The 20,482-nt window shown below is 40.6% G+C and overlaps 1 protein-coding gene across 1 annotated transcript in view; it reads right to left on the reverse strand.

Annotated features, from left to right (window-relative positions):
• The window catches only part of LOC150079333 (corticotropin-releasing hormone receptor 1-like), a 249,691-nt gene extending 239,210 nt beyond the window's left edge, over positions 1–10,481 (reverse strand). Inside the window, exon 1 of the mRNA XM_090382550.1 lies at positions 10,310–10,481. Coding sequence (XP_090238676.1) covers positions 10,310–10,433 — 124 coding nt within the window. The 5' untranslated portion in view covers positions 10,434–10,481. The remainder of the gene's footprint in view (positions 1–10,309) is intronic.
• Between the last annotated feature and the right edge of the window lie 10,001 nt (positions 10,482–20,482).

Raw genomic sequence — 20,482 nt, forward strand, 5'->3', positions numbered from 1 at the left:
GCACTTATTATATTTAAGCAATAAAATCAGGAAGTTTTCTGGTGCTATCATTAGAATTTCAAAGTCTGACTGGGGCCTATCACATAAAACATTGTTTCTGTATTACAAGGCAGTATTCCTTCCTATAACTACGTACGCTGCAGGAGCCTGATTCCATAGAGTTAAAATAGCTACGTTTCGGGCTAAACTAAATTCCATACAACGCATCATGCTTCTCGGTACTGTAAGAGTGTGCAGAACGGTGTCCACTGCCGCGCTGCAGGTGTTGGCCGGAGCGCTACCCTTGGATCTACATTTGTTGCCCTCTTAATACGGTTTTTGCTACCGTATTAAGAGGGAAATTCCTACAGAACTTTTTGGTATAGAGATAAATATTCGTTCTGACTGCAGAGGCGAAAAGAAAAGATGTATGAATGAAATAATCAATTTATGGCAGACAAGATGGGATACCATAACTACTGGAAGCGTGACCAACTTGTTTATCCCGAACGTGACTTTTCTGAATGATTAAAAGGTTCGCAATTGGTTTACACCTAGTTTACAGTCGTTATTTTTGTTAACAGAGCACGGATCAATGAATGAAAAATTATATGCATTAGGATTAAGTAACACGGACCTTTGTTTTTGCGGGGCCAGGGAAGGCTGGCGGCACATACTATATGGTTGTCGAATATATGACAATGCTAGGACAGCGATACGTGAAATTCTTGGGAGTATAGCTCCAGGAGAAGAAGCTATATTTTTAAGAGACTGTAGTAAGTTTCAGATGCTCCAGGTATTTGCTAAAGAAGTGTTTGAACTAAGGAAAAGTATGATTCCAGTGATACGAGGTTGATCAAATTCATCTGGCTGGAGGCACCGAAGTGTTTTTATGCTGCCGTTCTTGCTGGCTGCACAACTGGAAGATCTATGCTTTTCTTGATCTCTCTTTTCCCCACCCCCTTGGTTTTCCCTTTTCACTTTTTGATATATATATATGTATGTATGTTTGCGTATATATGCTAAAAACCAATATATATATATATATATATACTTAGTATATACTGTATATATATATATATATATATATATATATATACTGTATATATATATATATATTTATTTTTATTATTTTTGTTTTTTTTTCTATTTATTTATTTATTTTATTTATTTATTTATCATTTTTTTAAATTATTTATTTTTTTTTTATTTTTGTTATTATTATTTATTATTTTTTTTTTTTATTTTTGTTATTATTATTTATTTATTTTTTTGTTATCTTAGTTAATTATTTTTATTCATTTCTTTTTCTTCCTTTCGAGTTTTTTTTTTTTTCCTCTGGAGTGGGGCCCAGAGAGGAAAAAAAAATTTTTTTTTTAAATTTTTTTTGTCTCATACTCTGAGACCATAGGTGTCCCATCTACTGGAACTGGCCCGCCTTCCCGTGGTGTGGACGAGTATCCAGAATCATCTGTCCAGGTGACTGATGCTTCTGGGTAGCCAAGCGATCAGAACATAACAACAGAACACACACAAACCGACGTCACACACATATCTGGCCCATTTGTAGTAATACTGTTCTTCACAGAGATACGAGGCGGGGTTGAACTGACGTTCTAGGAGCCGCCCCTTACATAAACACATGTCCACCTCCTCTATCGCTCCCATACTTCTATCTTTACCCCCCAGTCTTCTGTCTCCCCTCCTACTCTATTTATATACAATGCGAACGCCCCACACACTAAATTTAACAATACTCAAAATAATCTTCGCCCAGTCTTGGCCTATCCATCTACGTAATATCAAACCCCGCAGCGGTGTGTACGGGCATACAACGTATGTTGTATGCAGACAAGCGAAATTAGTATATACATGTGTATATACACATACATATTATGATTTTTTTTTATAGGTCCTAGCCGCCGAAATCTCAGGAAACTAAGCGGCAGGACCTGCCAGAGTAACTAAGTCTACTGGGTTCCTGGTCTGCCTCCACGGGGCGAAGGTGGGGCAACGTTGGGCTCCAGCAGAGGTCCAGCGGCTAAATATATAAATGACCAGATGAACAACGGTACATGACATTACACATGTACAATACTCACACACTTTTAAATCTCAGGCATTCCCAGCAAACTGGTACACCCACTATGAAAGCAACGCGGAGATGGGGGAAACTCCTGGTGCCGCATGACATCAATATACCTTACCTCTCTGTTGTATGCATACGGTTCCTGGATAAGGAAGATGTCCAAGTTTTCTTCTTTTGCCTTTTTGGTAAGTTGTGCGGCAACTGCTTTTGAACGTTGAGCGTTTCGCTGTATGAAGTTTACTCTGTTTAAGTTGAACGGTTTAAGGCGTACTGCCATAGTTGGGTCTCAGTTGGTATGTTCCCTTTACTTTACAATACACGGGGCATTTGCTGTCCATGTTAGAATGGTCCGTCGGTAGCTTCTGTGCCTTGCAGTTTGCACAGATTGGTGAGGATTCCTTTTTGTGCACGAGTTGAAGTCGTGGCCACGTTCCGCACAGTGACCACAGGTGGGCTGGCTTTGGGCACAGGTGTGTGTAGTGTGCCCAAACCGGCAGCACTGGAAACATTTGGGGATAGCCACATGCTCTCTAAAGTGGTGGCTGCCCCAGTTTATAAATACCCTGTCTTGCTGTTTCAAGGTGTTCCATGCCACTGGTGACAATTCTACTGTCCAGTTGTTGAAGTTTCCTGATTTGGCCTTTGTGCTGAATTTGGGGATGACTAAGCTCGCTGGGTCCTCTGCCGGATGGGTCAGTTGGGGGTTTCTGCAGTACAGCTCATCTTGGAGGGCAGCTGGGGTGAGATCCTTGTCAACGTTGAAATTGATTATGCTGGGGGCCCTTGCGTTTGGGAGGCAGGGTTTCTAATCCAAGTGTTTGGATTTTCTCGTTGAACATTATTTTGGGGGCGTCCTTTTTTGTTTGCGTCTCTATAATGAGGCCGACATTTTGTGTCTTCCTGACTGACTTAATTTTGGTTTGTTTAAAGTCATCCGCCAAATTGGTTATTACCAGGTTTTTACTTGTTCGCTGGTAGTGTGCTCGTCCATATTGGTAGGGCGGAGTATAACTAGATGTGGTGTGGGCAGGAGAGTCTTGCACCCTGTTGAAGTTACCAAAGTTGCAAGTTGGTCCTCCTTAGGCGAGGTCCTCAGCGCTTGTGCATATGAGGGAGCACGCTGTTGCATTTAGTTAGCTCCCCTTGACTGTAGAGCTTCAAGTCTGGCTTTAGCACATTCACAGTCGAGATTTGTCTTGAGTAGGACAGTAGGGCCTGACGTAGCCCAGTGGTCAGGAACGAGAATGCATAGCGTGCGTTCCTTGAGTGCACCGGGGTTAAGTCCGTGATTACTAAATACGGTAAATATTTGTATTGACGATTTATTGTAAACTCTACTGACTTAGTTGTCGTGCCGGAGTATAAACAGAAAATTTATTTATTTCAAGTTTGTTCCAAATATTCACAATTTTGCCTCGGAGCCCAGTAGTGATCCTAGTGCTGGAGTCCTTCAGCAGGTCCTCAAGCGCATTTCTGGGGATAAGGTCTTTTCAAGGACCGTCCTTCAGGGAGAATCGGGTATAGCGGCTCTAGGTTGTGTTCCTGTTTTTTTTTTTTTTTTTTTATCTGTATGGTCCACCTGGGAGCTGGGAGGTTCCTGAGTGTCCCGATTTTCTTGTTGACTTCTCCTTTGTCGTTTTTTTGGGCCCTTTGTTTTCTGGACTTCCGCTTGGTTTGGGGTGTGAATTTCACTTCATCTGCAGCCTCAGGTTGGTCTGCACCAAAAGGAGGAAATGCCGCAGCACCTGTGCTATAGTGTTCAGCAGAGCTGTGTTTTCAGTGTCTTGTGGCATTTTCATAAGGTTCGGATCAGCGAAAAGTTCGGGATAAACGGATGTACTGGCTGCCTATGTAAAGGGCTATCAAAAATATGGAGAAAGAAGGTAACTACAAGTTCGTAGCGTATTTCTATGCCAAGAAATTACGAAATCAGAGATTTGGCTCACCCCACAGATCACGCAGCGGGGGGGGGGGACACCAGAATTCAAAATTCACTCAGAAGGCTGGGGTTACTTTCTTTAGTAGGTTTATAAGGTCTCCGAACACGATAGTTATATTAGTGTCCGTCCCAGATGCATAGCGAATTTTACTTTTAGAGTTCCACGTGATTGGTATTGCCGGAAAGTTGGCAAAATTCTACTTCAAAACATCATTTTCAATAATGCACTAGGGGGAACCGCCCCCCCTGCTCGCGAACCCCCGCGCATGCCTTTCTACGTATTATAGGCCGCCGTAGCTGAGTGATCAAGCGCACGGGTGCATAAGTACAAGTGCCTTGAGTAACGGGAGTTCAAGACCGTGACTGCTGAATACGGTGCTGTTTCTTGTATTCTGTCTATCTTGTGAACCCCTCTGACCGTTTGGTCGACCCGGAGTATAAACAGAAAACTCATTTATTTAACCCCTGGCATGATGCCGTGAAGGGTATTGTAGTGTCGTGGTACCTGCATGTACCTGTGAACCTTACAATAAAGATCTTATATGTAGAAGTATGACGGAGTAAGTCAAACCTTTTCTACGTATAAGACACAACTGTCGAAACGCAGTGATCAATATTTAATCTAATATATAAAAGAAAATAGAAAGCGTAAGAAAAACTATAAAAAGTAAAATTTTGTGAATGTTAAGTGAGTGAAAGTTATTATTAATTGCATGTTCTATCGTAGCCTCTTCACCGGACAGACTGATGGCTATGCAAGCCCTCAGGGGCCTCATGGTTATCCAAGCTAACACCATGCTGTAGCTTTTCCTAGCTGGCACGGTGTCGGATGCTGATACTGGCTACTAGGGTAACCCCTAGGCCAGTGTGGGACAGAGTTGCAAAAAGTATGCTCCACCATAGGAATCGCTTTCCCAATGTTCTTTTATTCCTACCACCTGAGGTGGTTGAATCTCCTTCCCCTTTTGCCTGGTAGCTCACCCTACCACCCAATTTCAACTCTCACCCTCTGGACCAGGATGGGTGTCCTGTACCAGGGCCCCCTTATTGTCTTCCGTTTTAAATCAGGCGAGTGTCTCAACACTACCCCCTCTGTTCTCTACCCCTTTTATCTCATCCTCTTTCTATCTTCCCTTTCCAATAAAAAAAAAATTGGCCCTCCTTGGATGCCTAGGCTACCCCAGGGTTCACCCCGCCAGAGCTTTCTTCTCTCCTAATATGTCCTGGCCCGCTTCCTCGTGGCGGCGACGGAAACTGGGGTTGTTAATGGCTCTCCACAGCCCTCTCCAGGCTAAGTGGCCAGATGAACAACACAACCCACACTAATACTTCACAAAACACATACCCTGGCCTTATGCAGAGTATTGTATTCTACACATAGTAAAAATACATAGTCTGCCCAGAGTTTGGGCAGACCCCCGGTGCTGCCAGACAAAAAAACAATATGTCACTGTGGTCGACGTCTAATCAGGAAATGACCTATGTAATTATTTACCTGTGCATTTTCAAGGTCCAATAAATATCACTATGTAATTATTTACCTGCATTCACATAGGTCACTTTTTGCTTCGGGTTCCCATAATGCATGAGGAATATTGTTGCATCCGAAAGATCAGGACTAAAATATTTACAAACTATACAAATATTTAAAAATGACTAAACTATTTAATTCATTAATATACAAAAAAACGTTATAATGGAACATCAAATGTTAGACAGCGAAGCATGTGCACGACGTTGGTGAACGTTATGGAGACAGTTGTCAATAATTAATTGCATTTATATTAGCGTAATTTCCTCGCTCCTCTTCTCCCATTGGCTCGAATAAATATCACTAGGAGAAAAACTTTTTTAATGTATAGAGAGATTAGATTTTTTAATAATTTGTTGGTACTTGTTTAAAGGCGAGTACATGCAGAAAAATAAGCTGGAGATGTTGACGCAAGCCAGTTTTGATATTCTTTTTCTTTTAACTTGAACGGTCTCAACATGTTTGTTGGAAAACCAATATCTGGATAAACAACAACATAAGGAGAAAGGCATAATTTCATTTTTACGATCTTGCAGTCGGAGCTGCTTTTTCCTAATGGGCGTTATTATAAGATCAAAAAACACAAAGCTGAAAAGGACTATGAGAAAGCATTCCATGACAGAAGCTGCTCTTTCTAGAAGGCATTTAATTTCGACTGTTTGCTTTGAATTATTGTTAGTAAGCAAAATATAAAGGTGAGTTGATTGGGAAATGGTATGTTCCACTACGTCATATACCTCGTTGTTGAGTTTTAGGACCATCAGTGACTTAGACCATGCGCCGTATATATTTTATCTGTTACATTTCGTGTGTTCTGCAGTGTTTGCTGTTTTCTGGACGTAAAACCCTAATTTCCGAGAGAAGAAACCACGCGACCCTCGCCCGAGACCGACTAACAGCCACGTTGTGAAAAAAGCCCATAAAAATTTCTCGAGTCACTGACGGGATTCCAACTCAAGTCTTTTCTCCATTCGGGCTGGGGAGGACGGTGGTTATATCAAATGTGCCTACTCACGAAGGCATATATTTCGTGTTACAATTTAAATCTATGCAGGTCTATCTCCTTGTCGATGAGAGAATAATGGCTCTGTCCTCGTTTGGAGAGGTCTGGATTACAATTCCATGATTGAGAGGAGGAATATCTAAAGGTATCTTCAAAATCACAGCTGAGTTAGTCAATCTGGAAATCCCGACAGAGCTCGGAGAAATTCTTAAAGGCTTCTTTTTGCTGTTTACTTCTACGCCAAAGTATGAAAGGCTATGCCGCATCACCTCTAACTCCTGCCTGTAACAGCATGTATACTATGGTATTTTTGCCCCTTTCTGTTTTCTTTATGAAAACTTGAGTTTTCATCAAAAAAAAAAAAAAAAATTCCTCGTGTGTTTTTGGAATTCAAGCCTACACCTTTTCTACACAGTATGGAAGGGCAGAGATAATACACAATCAGGAGACTTGCAGTTTCTGGTTTTTGTGGTCAGCGTGAGAACTTATGACCAATATTCATTCCCCCTCTTCCTCTCAAATAGGATGTCGATGGTTCCGTAGTGGGTTGGAAAAGGCTGAAGATGATGGTAAAGCAGAGCTACCTTTCTTATTTTAGATTTCGAAAATTTGTTGATCTTTTTTGCCATATTTGTCATGTAATTTTTGAATTTATGTCAAAATTATAAACATTCCTATTTCAATGATTTTATTTGCAAAAAAAACACTAGCCATTTTGACTATTTCAGTGAGAACAGTTCGGACTTCCAGCTGTGTTTTCATACACAGGTGGAAAACACACTTCTTAGACATAAGTGTTTTTTTTTTTTTCCAAATAAAATTCTTTCCAAAAACTAATAAAGTTTAACAAGAATTAAATTTCCTATTGACAAAGAACAACTGAAAATCGATACGATAATATTTAACACTGATTTAATATTAAATAAAAGAATTTCAACATGATTATGACAAAATACTGTAGGTCTGGATGACAAATCTAAACCTAAAAATAAGTGAGTAGATGCAGGTATCTTTAAATTGCAACACATTCTATGATAAGAAATGTAAAATATCAGAATTGGCTAATATCCAAATCTCCAGCTTCATTTTCTACATACAATAAAGGGGGGAAAAAAAAAACCATCTGCTTATACTGCGTCATCGTCAATAACACTCAGATTTATAACTTTGATTTCTTACCTTTCTTGGCTTAAGAATATCAAGAATATTGTTTCTCTATATCGAAAAAACTTTTGTTTTCAGCGTTGCGTTTCTTCTAAACAGCTATTGATTCTGTATCACAAGTCCGCTCCACCTTGGAATATTATTTCCACATTTGGGGTATAGTGGTTTTGCCATCTGTCACCAGTTTGAAGAGGTCAGGGTCAGTGGCGGATCCAGAAAAAAAAAATGATATAAGGGGCACAATTTTGTGCCTTAGAATGGCAATCACATTAGCATCAGTGTTGCCAAATTATAGTTAAAGGGAATTTAAACGATTGGAGTATATTTTCCGAAAAACGACAGGGGTACACATTCCCCAGTGCCCTTACCCTGAATCCGCCACTGGTCAGGGTTATAGTCCCGTCGTAGACGGGAGAATTTCTAAAGGCTTCTTCAATCGCCGCCGTAGTTAGCCAATCTCAAGTGGGTTTCCCGGCGTTATTCCGAGTTTTTCAGCCCGCACAACGTGCAAATCGGCTATTTGTTTATATGGATTTTTTCGAATCAGAAGCCATAATTGCTACAGTGCAAATCGGTCCGCAAACACACCTTGTAGAGACATAACAGATGTGGTGCAATATGGTCTAAGTCACTGATGCATCGGAAACCAAACAACAGTAACGTTTGTGGTGTTTTAAAAAACTTCTATTAAACTCCTAGACTTTATCGGGTATGTTACAGTGGCATCGTTACCGTCCTTCCCACACCTCATGGAAAAGGTCCGTGGCTGGGATAGTCGGTCTCAGGCGTAGATAGCAAGGTTCCGGCCTCCAACCCTTTCCCAATAACCCGCGATTTTCGTCCAGCAAAGCAGGCAAATCGAACGTAATATACTTGGATAGTTGAACTAAAGTTCAGGGTATCCTTAGTGTGATATTTATTATTTAGACTTTAACGAGAACAGGGATGTCAGGTTAATCAATGATTCTTCACTAACAAACTTACTGCACTTCTTGTCACAACAGCCATTCAGTTAGTGCTGCTTGTCTTTTCTACAGATATTTCAATGGGCACTGTTCTTCTGAATTATCATTTGCAATTCCATCAGTCCGAACATGTGCTTCAACTTCTGCTTTCTGGAACAATCTTTCCAGAACAATCTTCCTTCAGTGTATTTCCTGAAAATAATACTCTACAGAAATTTAAGTCCAACATCAAAAAGTATCTGTTTTTTTATTAAATAAACCTTCATCCCCTACACTATATTTGAGTACTACAGTTACTAACAACTTTCGCGTTTGGAGTCGCCATATTTAGTCTTTTCACGAATCACGCTTCAACTATGCGCTACAGTGGTGTTTACTGGGCTAATATCTATTTTTTGCTTAATGTGCTTTGGCCATAAGCACATATCTGTGAATTTATTTATATTCTTTGGTTAAATACACAAAATGGCGGTTTTAAACGGAACCCGAAGTCAGGGTTTAAAAATCCAAACTTATTGCTGTATTCAGCTATTAGCTATTGTTTCCTTCACCTTGCATGCGGCCGCCTCCGTAGCCAGAAGCAACAGTGCGTAGCACACGCTTCTTGATTAGACCGGGGTTCAAGCCCGTGACCACCAAATACGGGGGGTGCGGAAAGGTCAGGGAATGACCAACGCATATCACTGGAGCAATATGGCCTTAGTTGCTAATGCTCCAAATAACAACAACAACAACCTTGCATTCAAGGGACAGAAAAATTAACTTACACATCTATCTTTTATGGACTAAACGGACTTACCAGGATCTCTGATGTTGAATGTAACAAGTTGGGGAAAAGTACACTATGAAAGTGCATGACTCCATAAGTTTCATTTTATTCAAATGGTGAAAGTCATCGAAGATTTTAGCTCCAATGCAATTTTTCGGGTGCCATGAAAAAGTATTATCTTAACAGGCAGACTTGTCAATAGGCAGGCCTTGTTAAGGGTTGAGTTAAATATCAGAGGCAGCTACCTAGTTAACACGGATGTTCACTAGTTAGCTGCCTGTAATATTTAACTCAACACCCTACTGCACGTAACGTAGAAAATCTATAAAATTAATTTTCACAAAGCATCTAAGTGTCATCCCTATGTTGATTTACGTCTCTAACAGTATAGACGGAACGTAACACATTCATAAATTAAATTTTCATTTATCTATTTAATATTTTACTGGTAATTATTGTAATGATCTATACTCCTACTATTTTTGTATTCTCACATAATGATGTCACTTATGAGTGACATCACTATGTGAGAAATTCTGATGAGATCCAAAACCAAGAGAGAGAGAGAAAGAGAGATGTATACATGTTTTTCCTTTTGGGGCAGTCAACGTGCCATTAATTGGTACATAAATAAATTAAGACTACCCATTATTATCCATTAATAAATCCCCGTGTTTGTTTTTTATTTTTTTTTAATAGGCTAATGCATCAAACAGTTACGTCAACTTCAAATGTTTAGCATTAAAATTCCTCTTGCAAGAAAATTATACCTCTATATAAACGATTCTTTCGATCGCTCATTAGATTCCAATTTATGTTTTCCTATTTATAAGAGGAAGGCTAACTAAACCCAATGTGCAATCTACTTACCACTGACATTAGAAATATTTTCATACAAATCCAAACAATCGCCTTGACTCTGAAGTATTACAGTTCCATACTGTTCTACAGGGTCTGCAGGAAGGTCCGATACGGAGTTGTTTGTAGAATCCATCGTATCAGGAAAGTAATTTTGTCACGTAACGGACTGCGTTCTGCTCGTACAGCACATGCTGCGGAATATTTATCCCCGTTTCTTGTTGCACGCGTTACGAAACACCTTATTGCTCTAAGTGTCCTTGCATCTACAGCCAAATGATTCGGGCGGATATTGATTTCATTTTTTTTTTTTTTTTTTCGTGAAACCCCCCTCTCTCTCTCTCTCGGCCCTATCGCCTGTAACGTTACACACAGCACGCCACCTAGTAGATAAAAAGGAACTTCAGTGTACGCACCTTCCTTTGTAGTAAAAGTTAATGAGACAATAAATGTTCTATATCACCCAAGACAGCTCACCACGGAGATTATGCAGATCATTCTAAGGCTGCTTACAGAGAAACACGGTAGTGTTGACAAATTCAATGGACAGCTGCTTAAAAAGGGAGGAAATTATCTCAGCTTTTTCTCGGGAGCCGCTACCAATCATAAGAAGAGATGCCGGATACTTTGTCTTGAGTGGTCTAAAAATAAAGCAACTTATAACGATATATCATTTCTCTTCCCTAAGAGCTTTTGAAACCTCAAATTTCAAGGAGAATTTGATATTTACGAAATATACAGGGTCAGTCATATATAACGTGTCTTGTTAATTAGTTTGACGAGCAGTAAGACATATTTGACGTGATAGTCTGGTAGCCATCACAAACGTACTTTCTTGTCTTGCCTGTATGGTCTCTCTCTCTGAGCGATTCTTTCTGTGTGGAACTCATTGTGTATGCTACTCGCCCAACGAGACACGGGCAATTTATCACGCATGTCACTTTTCTTTTTAAGAAGGAAATTAAAAAAAAAAAAAAAAAAAAAAAAAGACGTTCTCCTCTTAGACTGAAATGTAAGGAGCAATTAGTGAATTATGGATACTATTGTTAGACATTATTTAATATTTGCTCAAAGTTATGATTTAAAGACTTCGTAAAATAAGGAAGGAAAGATGATGAAATTAATGAACAACAAAAATAAGACAGTATCAAATAATCTATTTCAAAGTAAACATTATTAGATTCATTATTTTAATATAGATTGAAATAATACTGTACATTTTGTATTAAATCAAAGAACATAACAAAAAATTACAATTTCATGTGAAAGTACCGCATAGTCTGTAAAACGTTTGTCCTATTTAATATGTATTTGTTAATTATAAACATTAATATGTTTATCAAATTAATTGGGTAACACAAGTGTCGTTTGAAACGTAAGGTAAGTAAGGCGGTTTAAGGGAAAAAACCTTGCCTAATAGTGAAAATGAACTAAGCAACAAGTTCGTGCGTTGTTACATGCCGTTGTACTGTTATATCATTAGGGCTCGGAAGAGAGCTACACACATCACCCCCCCCCCCAAAAGGGTTTTCAATACAAAAAAAAAAAAAAAACAAGCAACCGACTACAGAATACACAATTTATGGAAACAATACATTGAGACCTAATGGCCTTAATTGCTTTGAAGCAAAATAAATAAAAGGTCGAAATGGCTTGTAGCTAAAACTTGGACAAATGAAGAAGTGCACACAGTTATTCGATTTCTGCATGGCAAGGGCAATAAGCCTACAGAGATTCATTACAAACTGTGTATTGACCCTTTGTAAAAGGTGTCACGAGTTTCTTTGAGGAGAGGTGTTTTTTTTTTCTCTGCATTCGTTGCATTGTTAATACAACGTTCCCATACAGCTGTTTACACACGACAGTAGTTTTGTAGAGTTACGGATGGAGGTGATTGCTCATTCACCACACAGCCTCGATTCTGTCCTTTTTGACTTTCATCTATTTGGACCTTTGAAATGCATTTGGCAGGGAACCAATTCGGTGATGAACGTGAAGTTAAACAGTGTGTTATCTTGAAGGGGAGAGCGCCAAGATATTTTATTGGTACCATTGGTTGGGCACCACCGATGCCAGAATGGTGGAACACAGAGAACTTGCAATACTGCCTATGGGTACGGGATTTGGTCCACTAAGGAGAATATGTGTACAGTTGTGACCCATCTCCTCATGGTGTGGACGGGTACTGAGAAGCAGCCATCCTAGTGATCGATGCTTCCTGGTACCAAAGTGACCAGAACCAAATAAACAACAAGCACACACACGGCTTTCTGGTGCAGTAGCTTCAACTGTAATGTAGCAGGAGGGCTAATGTTCTTGTGTAGAATTTGGCGCTTTAAATTGTGCGTGTTTTATAGGTTAACAGTATCACTTTTACAGAAGCTAATTTCGTTCTCATCTGTAAAAATCTGGCTACTATTAGTTTCTCTTGAGAACCGACTAATTCTATTCCTCGTGAAAATACAAAAATAGTGGCCTTTCGACCATCACTTGAATCATAAAGTTTAAAATGTTTATACTCCAGCATAACCACCAGGTCAGAAGAGTTTACAAAAAATCATGAATTTGTATTAGTATTTTATTTGTTAATCATATTTGGCAGTCAAGGCTTAGACGACGGCCCACTCAAAGAGCTTGCGCAACTGCACTCTCGCCCATGACCGCTCAGCTACGAAGGCCTCGATCTTCAAGAACTATTCAAATAACAAATTCAAGCCATAAAGAGCCCCCTAGTGCGATTTCTAATGGATCATATACAACCCTGAACATATAGAGGGCGCGACCAATACCGATATGTTCTCTGGAGGACATGGCGACTGCACTAAAGGAGAATCTGGAGAGATCTGACTTCGATTCCAGTCTCTGATTAGAGGAATGTTTTTAAAGTCCTCTTCAATCAAGGCTGTAGTTAGTCGACCCTTGCGGGAGAAGTTGGGTTCCCCGTGAGTTTGGGGTTTTTCAGCCCGCCCGCACAACATGCAAATTGGCCCGTAAACACACACGTGTACAGATATAATATACACTTAGTGATCACTGAATTATGACCTGCCTAATACTTCGTAGATCCTCCTTTTGCCCTCAGTACAGCAGCTGTCCGACGTGGCATTGAAATCAACAAGGAAGCGTTCGGGAGGTATGGCCACCAAGCTGTGTGTAATGCGGTCAGCAATGCAGGTATGGAGGTGATTGGTATATCCAAACCCCTGATATGCCTTTCCATAGTGTCTCATAAGTGCTCTATGGGACTGATATCGATATGGCGGAAGTCAGAACTGTATTCCTCAAACCATTCCTGCACAAGTGCCCAATGGCTCGGCACATTGTCATCTTGGAAGACACCATCGCCATTCAGGAAAGAGTGTAACATAGACGGGTGTACGCAGTCTGCAAGCAGCTGACGATAGCGGAGACACTGATACGCTGTTTCACATGCATCAGGGTTCCAAGTTCATGCCAGTGAAACATGCCCCATACCATACAACCGCTTCCACCGGCCTGCACTTTTGATAACATGCATGATGGATCAAGAGCGACATGTTGTTGACGCCAAATCCATACACGACCATCCACGATGTGGACTAAATAACGTGACTTATCCGACCAGCACACCTTCCAATCTTCTAAAGTCCAACTTGCATGCTCTTTGCACCAGGCAAGTATTTTACGCCAATAAACCTCGGTTAGGACAGGATGCCGTAGGAGTCGTTTGCTGGTATAGCCCATTCGTGCGACACATGGTCATGCCAGATACTGTTCGGGGTTGGCCCATCTTGTATTGGGTAGTGAACTCTTCAACAGTGCTGCGCCTGTTCGCCTGTACGAGTCGTCGGACCCGGCGCTCGTCTCTAACATCGACCTTTCGCTGACCTTTGTAGTTTTACCGTCTGGTCGTTGTTTGACCAGTTTGGCGCCAGTCCTGGTACACTTTAACTACGGCGGCTCTCGAACACCCCATCTGTTCAGCCGTTTGGGAAATCGAGGCTTGTTTGTTATGTTATTTGGTTTTTAGGAGCATTAGCAACTAAGGCCATATTGCTCCGGGATATGCGGTGATCATTCCCTGACCTTTCCGCATCCTCCGTATTTGGTGGTGACGGGCTCGAACCCCGGTCTAATCAAGAAGCGTGTGCTATGCACTGCTGCTCCTTCCCACCTGGCTACGGAGGCGCCTGGAAATCGAGGCACCAGCTCGTCAAGCACCCACAATCTGTCCTTTATCAAAGTCCGATAGATCCTTCCTTTTACCTATCGCGCTCGGAATTTTACTATCTACTGAACCACTGACACCTTATCTATGCTACGTAGCTCGACTAACTGCGCACTCTCGTACCTCACGTGGTCAACGGGTCGCATTCAGTTTTCATAGGCGTGGTCATAATTCAGTGATCACTCAGTGTACAACAGCGCAACATAGTGAAGTCGCCTAAAACCCAACAAGAACTGAAGAGGAACGGACAAATTCCTGTTGATTGATGCGAGTTACTGGTGGAAAGGGTATCATTGCAGATTGACGCTCTCATGGAGTTCAAAGGCGAGCCTATATGTTATTGATTACTTCATTAAAACTCGTAAGCAAAGAACATGGTACTAATACTTTTAGTAGTGTAGTGTAAGCATCAAGATTACAGAAGTCCTACAAGATTGTTAAAGACGTTAAAAATCCATAAAATGTCCCTTTTTGACAGAATTCAAACACTGGTCGTTTTTATACGGTGTAAAAGGACAACAATGTCGTGCAGTCAAAAGGCAGCAAATGCTAAACCTATGCAGAGCAAGGACAATAAAGTGAAAAAAAAAAAAGAGGGCGATAAAGAGTGATTGAAGGGAGATGGAAGGCAACAAAAATATTTATAATAAGAGGTAAATAATTACAAAATCGATAAAAATAATTACAATATTGACAAAATAAGAATGTTGCCACACAACTTACAAAACTAGTCTGTGTCGATTCCAGTATTTAATTTATCGTCTTCGTAGTGTCAATTGTAAAGTTCACAAGCCATTTAAAAAAAAAACGCTTACAAAAAAAAAAAAAATTACTTTAATTTTAATTTTTTCGGTAACAAAATTTTATTCTAATTTTCACTTATGTTTATGCTTTTTACCCTTTGGCTTGTGGTTTACATCAAAAATGATGACACACAATGCTAGTTTGCTTGCAATCCTGGCACCTGATGAGAGGCCGGTTTTGTAAGTTATTTATTTTTTTTAATTTAATTTTATTTTATTATTATTATTTATTTTTTATTTTTTGGTAGTTGTTGGCGCATCGGCTTCTGTGGCCATAGTGCACCTCCCAAGGTTTTTGCAATACTTTGATTCAAGCCCGAGGCGGCATTCGAACCCGCGACCTTTGGGTTGCGAGGCAGGCACTTTACCCACCTGGCTAGCCCAGTCGGCTTGTAAGTTATGTGGCAGCATCCTTATTTTGTCAATCTTGTAATTATTGATCTTTTATTATATGAATTTTTCTCCACGTGTTCTATGCTTGTCAAGAGAAGAGACTGTTTCTACAGGGATGGGATACCTTAAATAGAAGGGGTGCAAAAATATTTGCTGATACAATCGAGGCAATGTTAGGTGGGTCGGAAAACTGGTAGCTTGGGGGTAATTCACAAAATAATAGATTAACAGTATCCGCAGGCAGAGGTGGAAATGATTCTTGCAATGATTCTTGCACTGCTTCTATTGGAATGAGCCCGGAAAGCCAGTTGCTGGGAGTCATGAGTACAATGTGTACAGATGATGTCTGTTATTTTGGTTTTTAGGAGCATTAGCAACTAAGGCCATATTGCTCCGGGAATATGCGGTGGTCATTCCCTTGACGTTTCCGCATCCTCCGTATTTGGTGGTGACGGGCTCGAACCCCGGTCTAATCAAGAAGCAGGTGCTACGCACTACTGCTCCTTCCCACCTCTAGCTACGGAAAGGTCATGTGTACAGAAAGGATAGACAGGGAGGAGGGGGTTATGCTGTTAGTTAAGAAACACGAAAAACCAGAGGAAGTACATCCAGTTGACATAGATGGACAATGCAATGTTGAGTCAGTTTAGTGTAACATAAGCACTGGGAAAGGAAAAATAAGGGTAGGAGTTTGTTACCATTAGTATTAGCATACGCACATGATGCAATAAAGCAAGCTAATATTGCATCAGTTAAAAATCTTCTCATTTCACCCACCCACTCACTCCAAATGTTTGTCTAGTTCTGCCTTGAATCTATTTAAGCTATCGACTTCTACAACGACAGATAGAAGTTTGTCCCAGCAATCAACCACCAGCTGGCTAAAGGCAAACTTCAGCGCATCTATCCTACAACTGTCTTTCCTCAATTTGAATTTATGCGCTCTCAGGCGATTATTCTGAGCAAGAGGAAGAATCCCATCAGCAGTGAACATGCTAAAACCATCCAAGGCCTTATACACATCAATTAGATCACCTCGCAGGTGCCTAGTCTCCAGACACTGTAATTTGCAAAACTAAATCCTTTCTTCGTAAGTGAAACACTTTGTTCCATTCACTAATCTTGTTGCCTTCTCTGTACTTGTTCCAGCAGCTCTACATCCTTCTTAAAACGAGGCCTCCAGATCTGTATAGAATACTCAAGGTGTGGCCTGACCATTGCCTTATACGAGGGGTTAATCACCTCCTTATCCCTACTAGAAAAATTCCTGTATATCATTGACAAGACACCATGAGCTACTCTTGCAGACCGTCTGCACTGTTCAGAAAACTTTATATCTGCCTGCAGAATTACCCCAGTTTCTTTTCATTCTCTACCACTGTCAGTGTAGTACCACACAGTTGATACGTTACTCTGGGGTTACCGATCCCCATATGCAGTACTTTATATTTGTCAATGTTAAACTTCAGTTGCCACCTCTCAGCCCATCCGCTCAACTTTTCTAGATCCTGTTGCGGCAGCGTACTGTCATTAGTGTCATTCACAACCCTGCCAACCTTCGTATCGTCTGAAATCTTGGACATTAAGCCTGATATATCATCAATATCATTAATAAATAGAGAAAACAACAATGAACCCTGGGGAACTCGACTCATAACATTAGTCAACGAAGAGAAGTGTCCATTGATTACCACAATCTGTCTTCTCCCACTCAACAGTCCCTTTATACATAGAAGCAATTTGCCTCCAATGCCACACTGCTCCAATTTGTGCAGCAGTTTTCCATGTGCAGTAGTATCAAAAGCCTTTCTAAGATCCAAATATATGATATCAAACTTATTCTTTGCATCCAGTTTCTTTGTGACCACATCATAGTATCCAATGAAATTGGTCAGACAAGATTTCCCCTTAAAAAACCCATGCTGTGTCTAAGCCATAATAGAAGTCTTGTCCAGATAATCCCGCAGTGCTTCCATTAATTTTCCTGGAACAGAAGTTAAACTAACAGATCTGTAATTACAGATCAGAAAGGACCTCCTTCCACTGTGACCCCACCTCATATGTGTGAAGAAGAGAAAAGTAACATTAGACACTTCTCAAAACAAAGTAATAGAGAAATACGATGACGTAGAAACACATCTGCATGACTTGAAACAGTATGTTAGTGAAGTCGAAATACCAACAAGTTCATTCATGGAACCAATATTGCACCACCCTTCTCCCAATACTTCTTCCGAAGAGGCCACTCTGGGGAGTAAACCTGCTTCCACTGTGACCCCATCTCATATGTGTGAAGAAGAGAAAACAAATGAATGTGTAGAACTTCAGAAAAAAGCAACTCCCTATCTAAAGCAAGTCCTTCAGGAGAAATGCAACTCTAATAAGCTGCTATTTCCGCCAATACGTGAATCACATGTTTCCCCTGCAGTTGCCGAGGTACCTTGTGTAACCAGAACCACCCTGACCTCTGTAGGCCCAGAAAAATGTCCAACTACTTCGACTTTTACTGTGGGTGCCACATTTATGGAGTCAATTGCAACTTCTCTGGATGAAAACCAGAACATCCAACAGACACATGATGCTTCTAACCCTAGTTTCGCTATGGGAACTACAAAAGTGTCTGTTGACAAGAACCCCTCACCAATTTCCCAGGCAAGAAGACTTAAAGAGATATACCAAATTTCAGCTGTTCGCACCAAAGAAAGGATCATCCTTTTATCCAGAATTGGCCTTGAGACAAAAGCCGAGAGTATCAAAACCTTTTTCTTGATGGAATATGGGTTAGAAGTGGACGTGAAGAAATTAAGAACCAAACCCCCATCCTATGCCTCCTTCCTATTGATATGCCCAACTAACGCCACTAACACTGTATTGAACCAGAAAAACTGGCCGCCTGGAACAGTGGTTAAGCATTTTAACGAAAGGTGTCCCATGGAGTCACAAAGACACAGACAAAACTTGCAACCCAATCCAAAATAGCAACTAATGGCTGGTATGGATACCGAATCAAATACCGTGCAAATACGATATTTTCTACAAAATGTCAGGAGTTTATCTAATAAGCTCCATACGCTCCTAACACTTTTATCTCTCAGAGAAACTGACCTCATCTGTTTAACGGAATCCTGGCTATCAAGAGATAGACAAATCGATATACTTCTTCAAGGTACCCCTTCAAGAAGTATCGGAAACTGCAGGGGATTGAGAAGCGGAGGGGATGCTCAATTATTCTTCTCAATACAATGGCGGGCGACAAGAGTTATATTAAGTCAATCTAACAACTTTGAAGCTTTATGTGTAACACTGGTGAACCGGCAAGTGAGGATGAAACTCTGTTTGGTCTACCTCCCTCCTGGCCACACTGAAGAAACACGGATTGATCAGACCTGGCTAGTTGATAGCCTAGCCCCCTGCTCAACAAACAGTTGTGGGAGGAGACTTCAATATGCATGTCCCAAGACATGTTAGCTTTGCAAGACTTAACATCTTTGGGCCTTGAACTCTTTGGACCTCAGAAGACATATCACACAGCCAACGAGAGCAGGTCAAGCTTTAGACCTTGTTTTCCACAACTTTCCTAACTCTAACAACCTGCCAAACTCTTTCGCATTTTTTTCTGATCACTCACCTATTATCTGTGCTTCTCTTTATCAACGCTATCAGGAACTCAAGTTAGAAATTATAATTCAGATACCCACTCTCAACTAATATTTTCTACAAAATTCTTGAAACCTGAAATAGTCATCAACCATCTTTCCACCATTAATTGGAATAATTTATTTTCATTATGCACTGAAGAGGCAATCCAATCCTTAGCTGAGCAGTTGAGACATATGGCCATGATTGGGGCATCTAAACAAGTCAGAATTAGCGAGAGAACCCAGCGATGGTTTCATTCGGACATGAAAACCGCCTTTAGACGTAAGCAGAGGGCATACAGAAAATGGATAAGATTCAGAAACAGTACAGACCACGAAACCTTCAAAAGGGGAAGAGCTCACTTCCTGCGCCTCAAGAGAGGAGCACATTAACAGTATATCGTGTCCAAAATTAAGAAGTCCCGGAGAATTTCCTAGAAATACAAAGATCACTTTAATATGGAAGGAAAGCTATTTAAGGAGTGGACGCGCATATATTTTGTCCATCCAGATGCGACCAAAGAAACCGCAATCCTGCCTAGCCTAACTGGGAAAAACCGTAAATTCTATGGATGATATAATAGTTACTAAGCAACAGCTCATTGACGTGATAAATAGCCTGCGCAACAAGGCTACAACTGGACGATGGCTTTCCGCTGTTTATGGTCAAGGTGTGCTCTGTGTACATTGCGGATCTCCTCCTTAACATCTTCTGGAAGATTCTAAATACAGGCGCCATACCTGAACTCTGGAAATCTTATTATGTCAAACCAGTACCTAAAATTGGAAACCCCAAGAATGCTAAAGACTTCCGTCCAATTGCCATAGGATGTAGTTTGTTAAAGGTTTTTGAAAAACTAATACATCCAGTAATTATCCAGAACTGTTTTTCTCACCGACCACCTTACCTCCACACAGTCCTACACTACAAGTCCACGGCCTCAAATCTCCTCGATACTCTCTTCAGAGCACAAAAGGCCCTGAATGACAGAGCTCAACTGGACACTATTTTTTTATATTAAATCTGCTTATGATACTGTGTCAATCCCTAGCCTTTTATACATCCTAAAAGAATATTTCAAGGCATCAAATCAAATAGTCAGCATTCTGGAGTCTTTACTCACCGGAGAGAGCCAATTATAGA

The sequence above is a fragment of the Mastigoproctus giganteus genome, chromosome 10 (assembly GCF_048544385.1).
Source record: "Mastigoproctus giganteus isolate SK-2022 chromosome 10, ASM4854438v1, whole genome shotgun sequence".
Taxonomy (NCBI): domain Eukaryota; kingdom Metazoa; phylum Arthropoda; class Arachnida; order Uropygi; family Thelyphonidae; genus Mastigoproctus; species Mastigoproctus giganteus.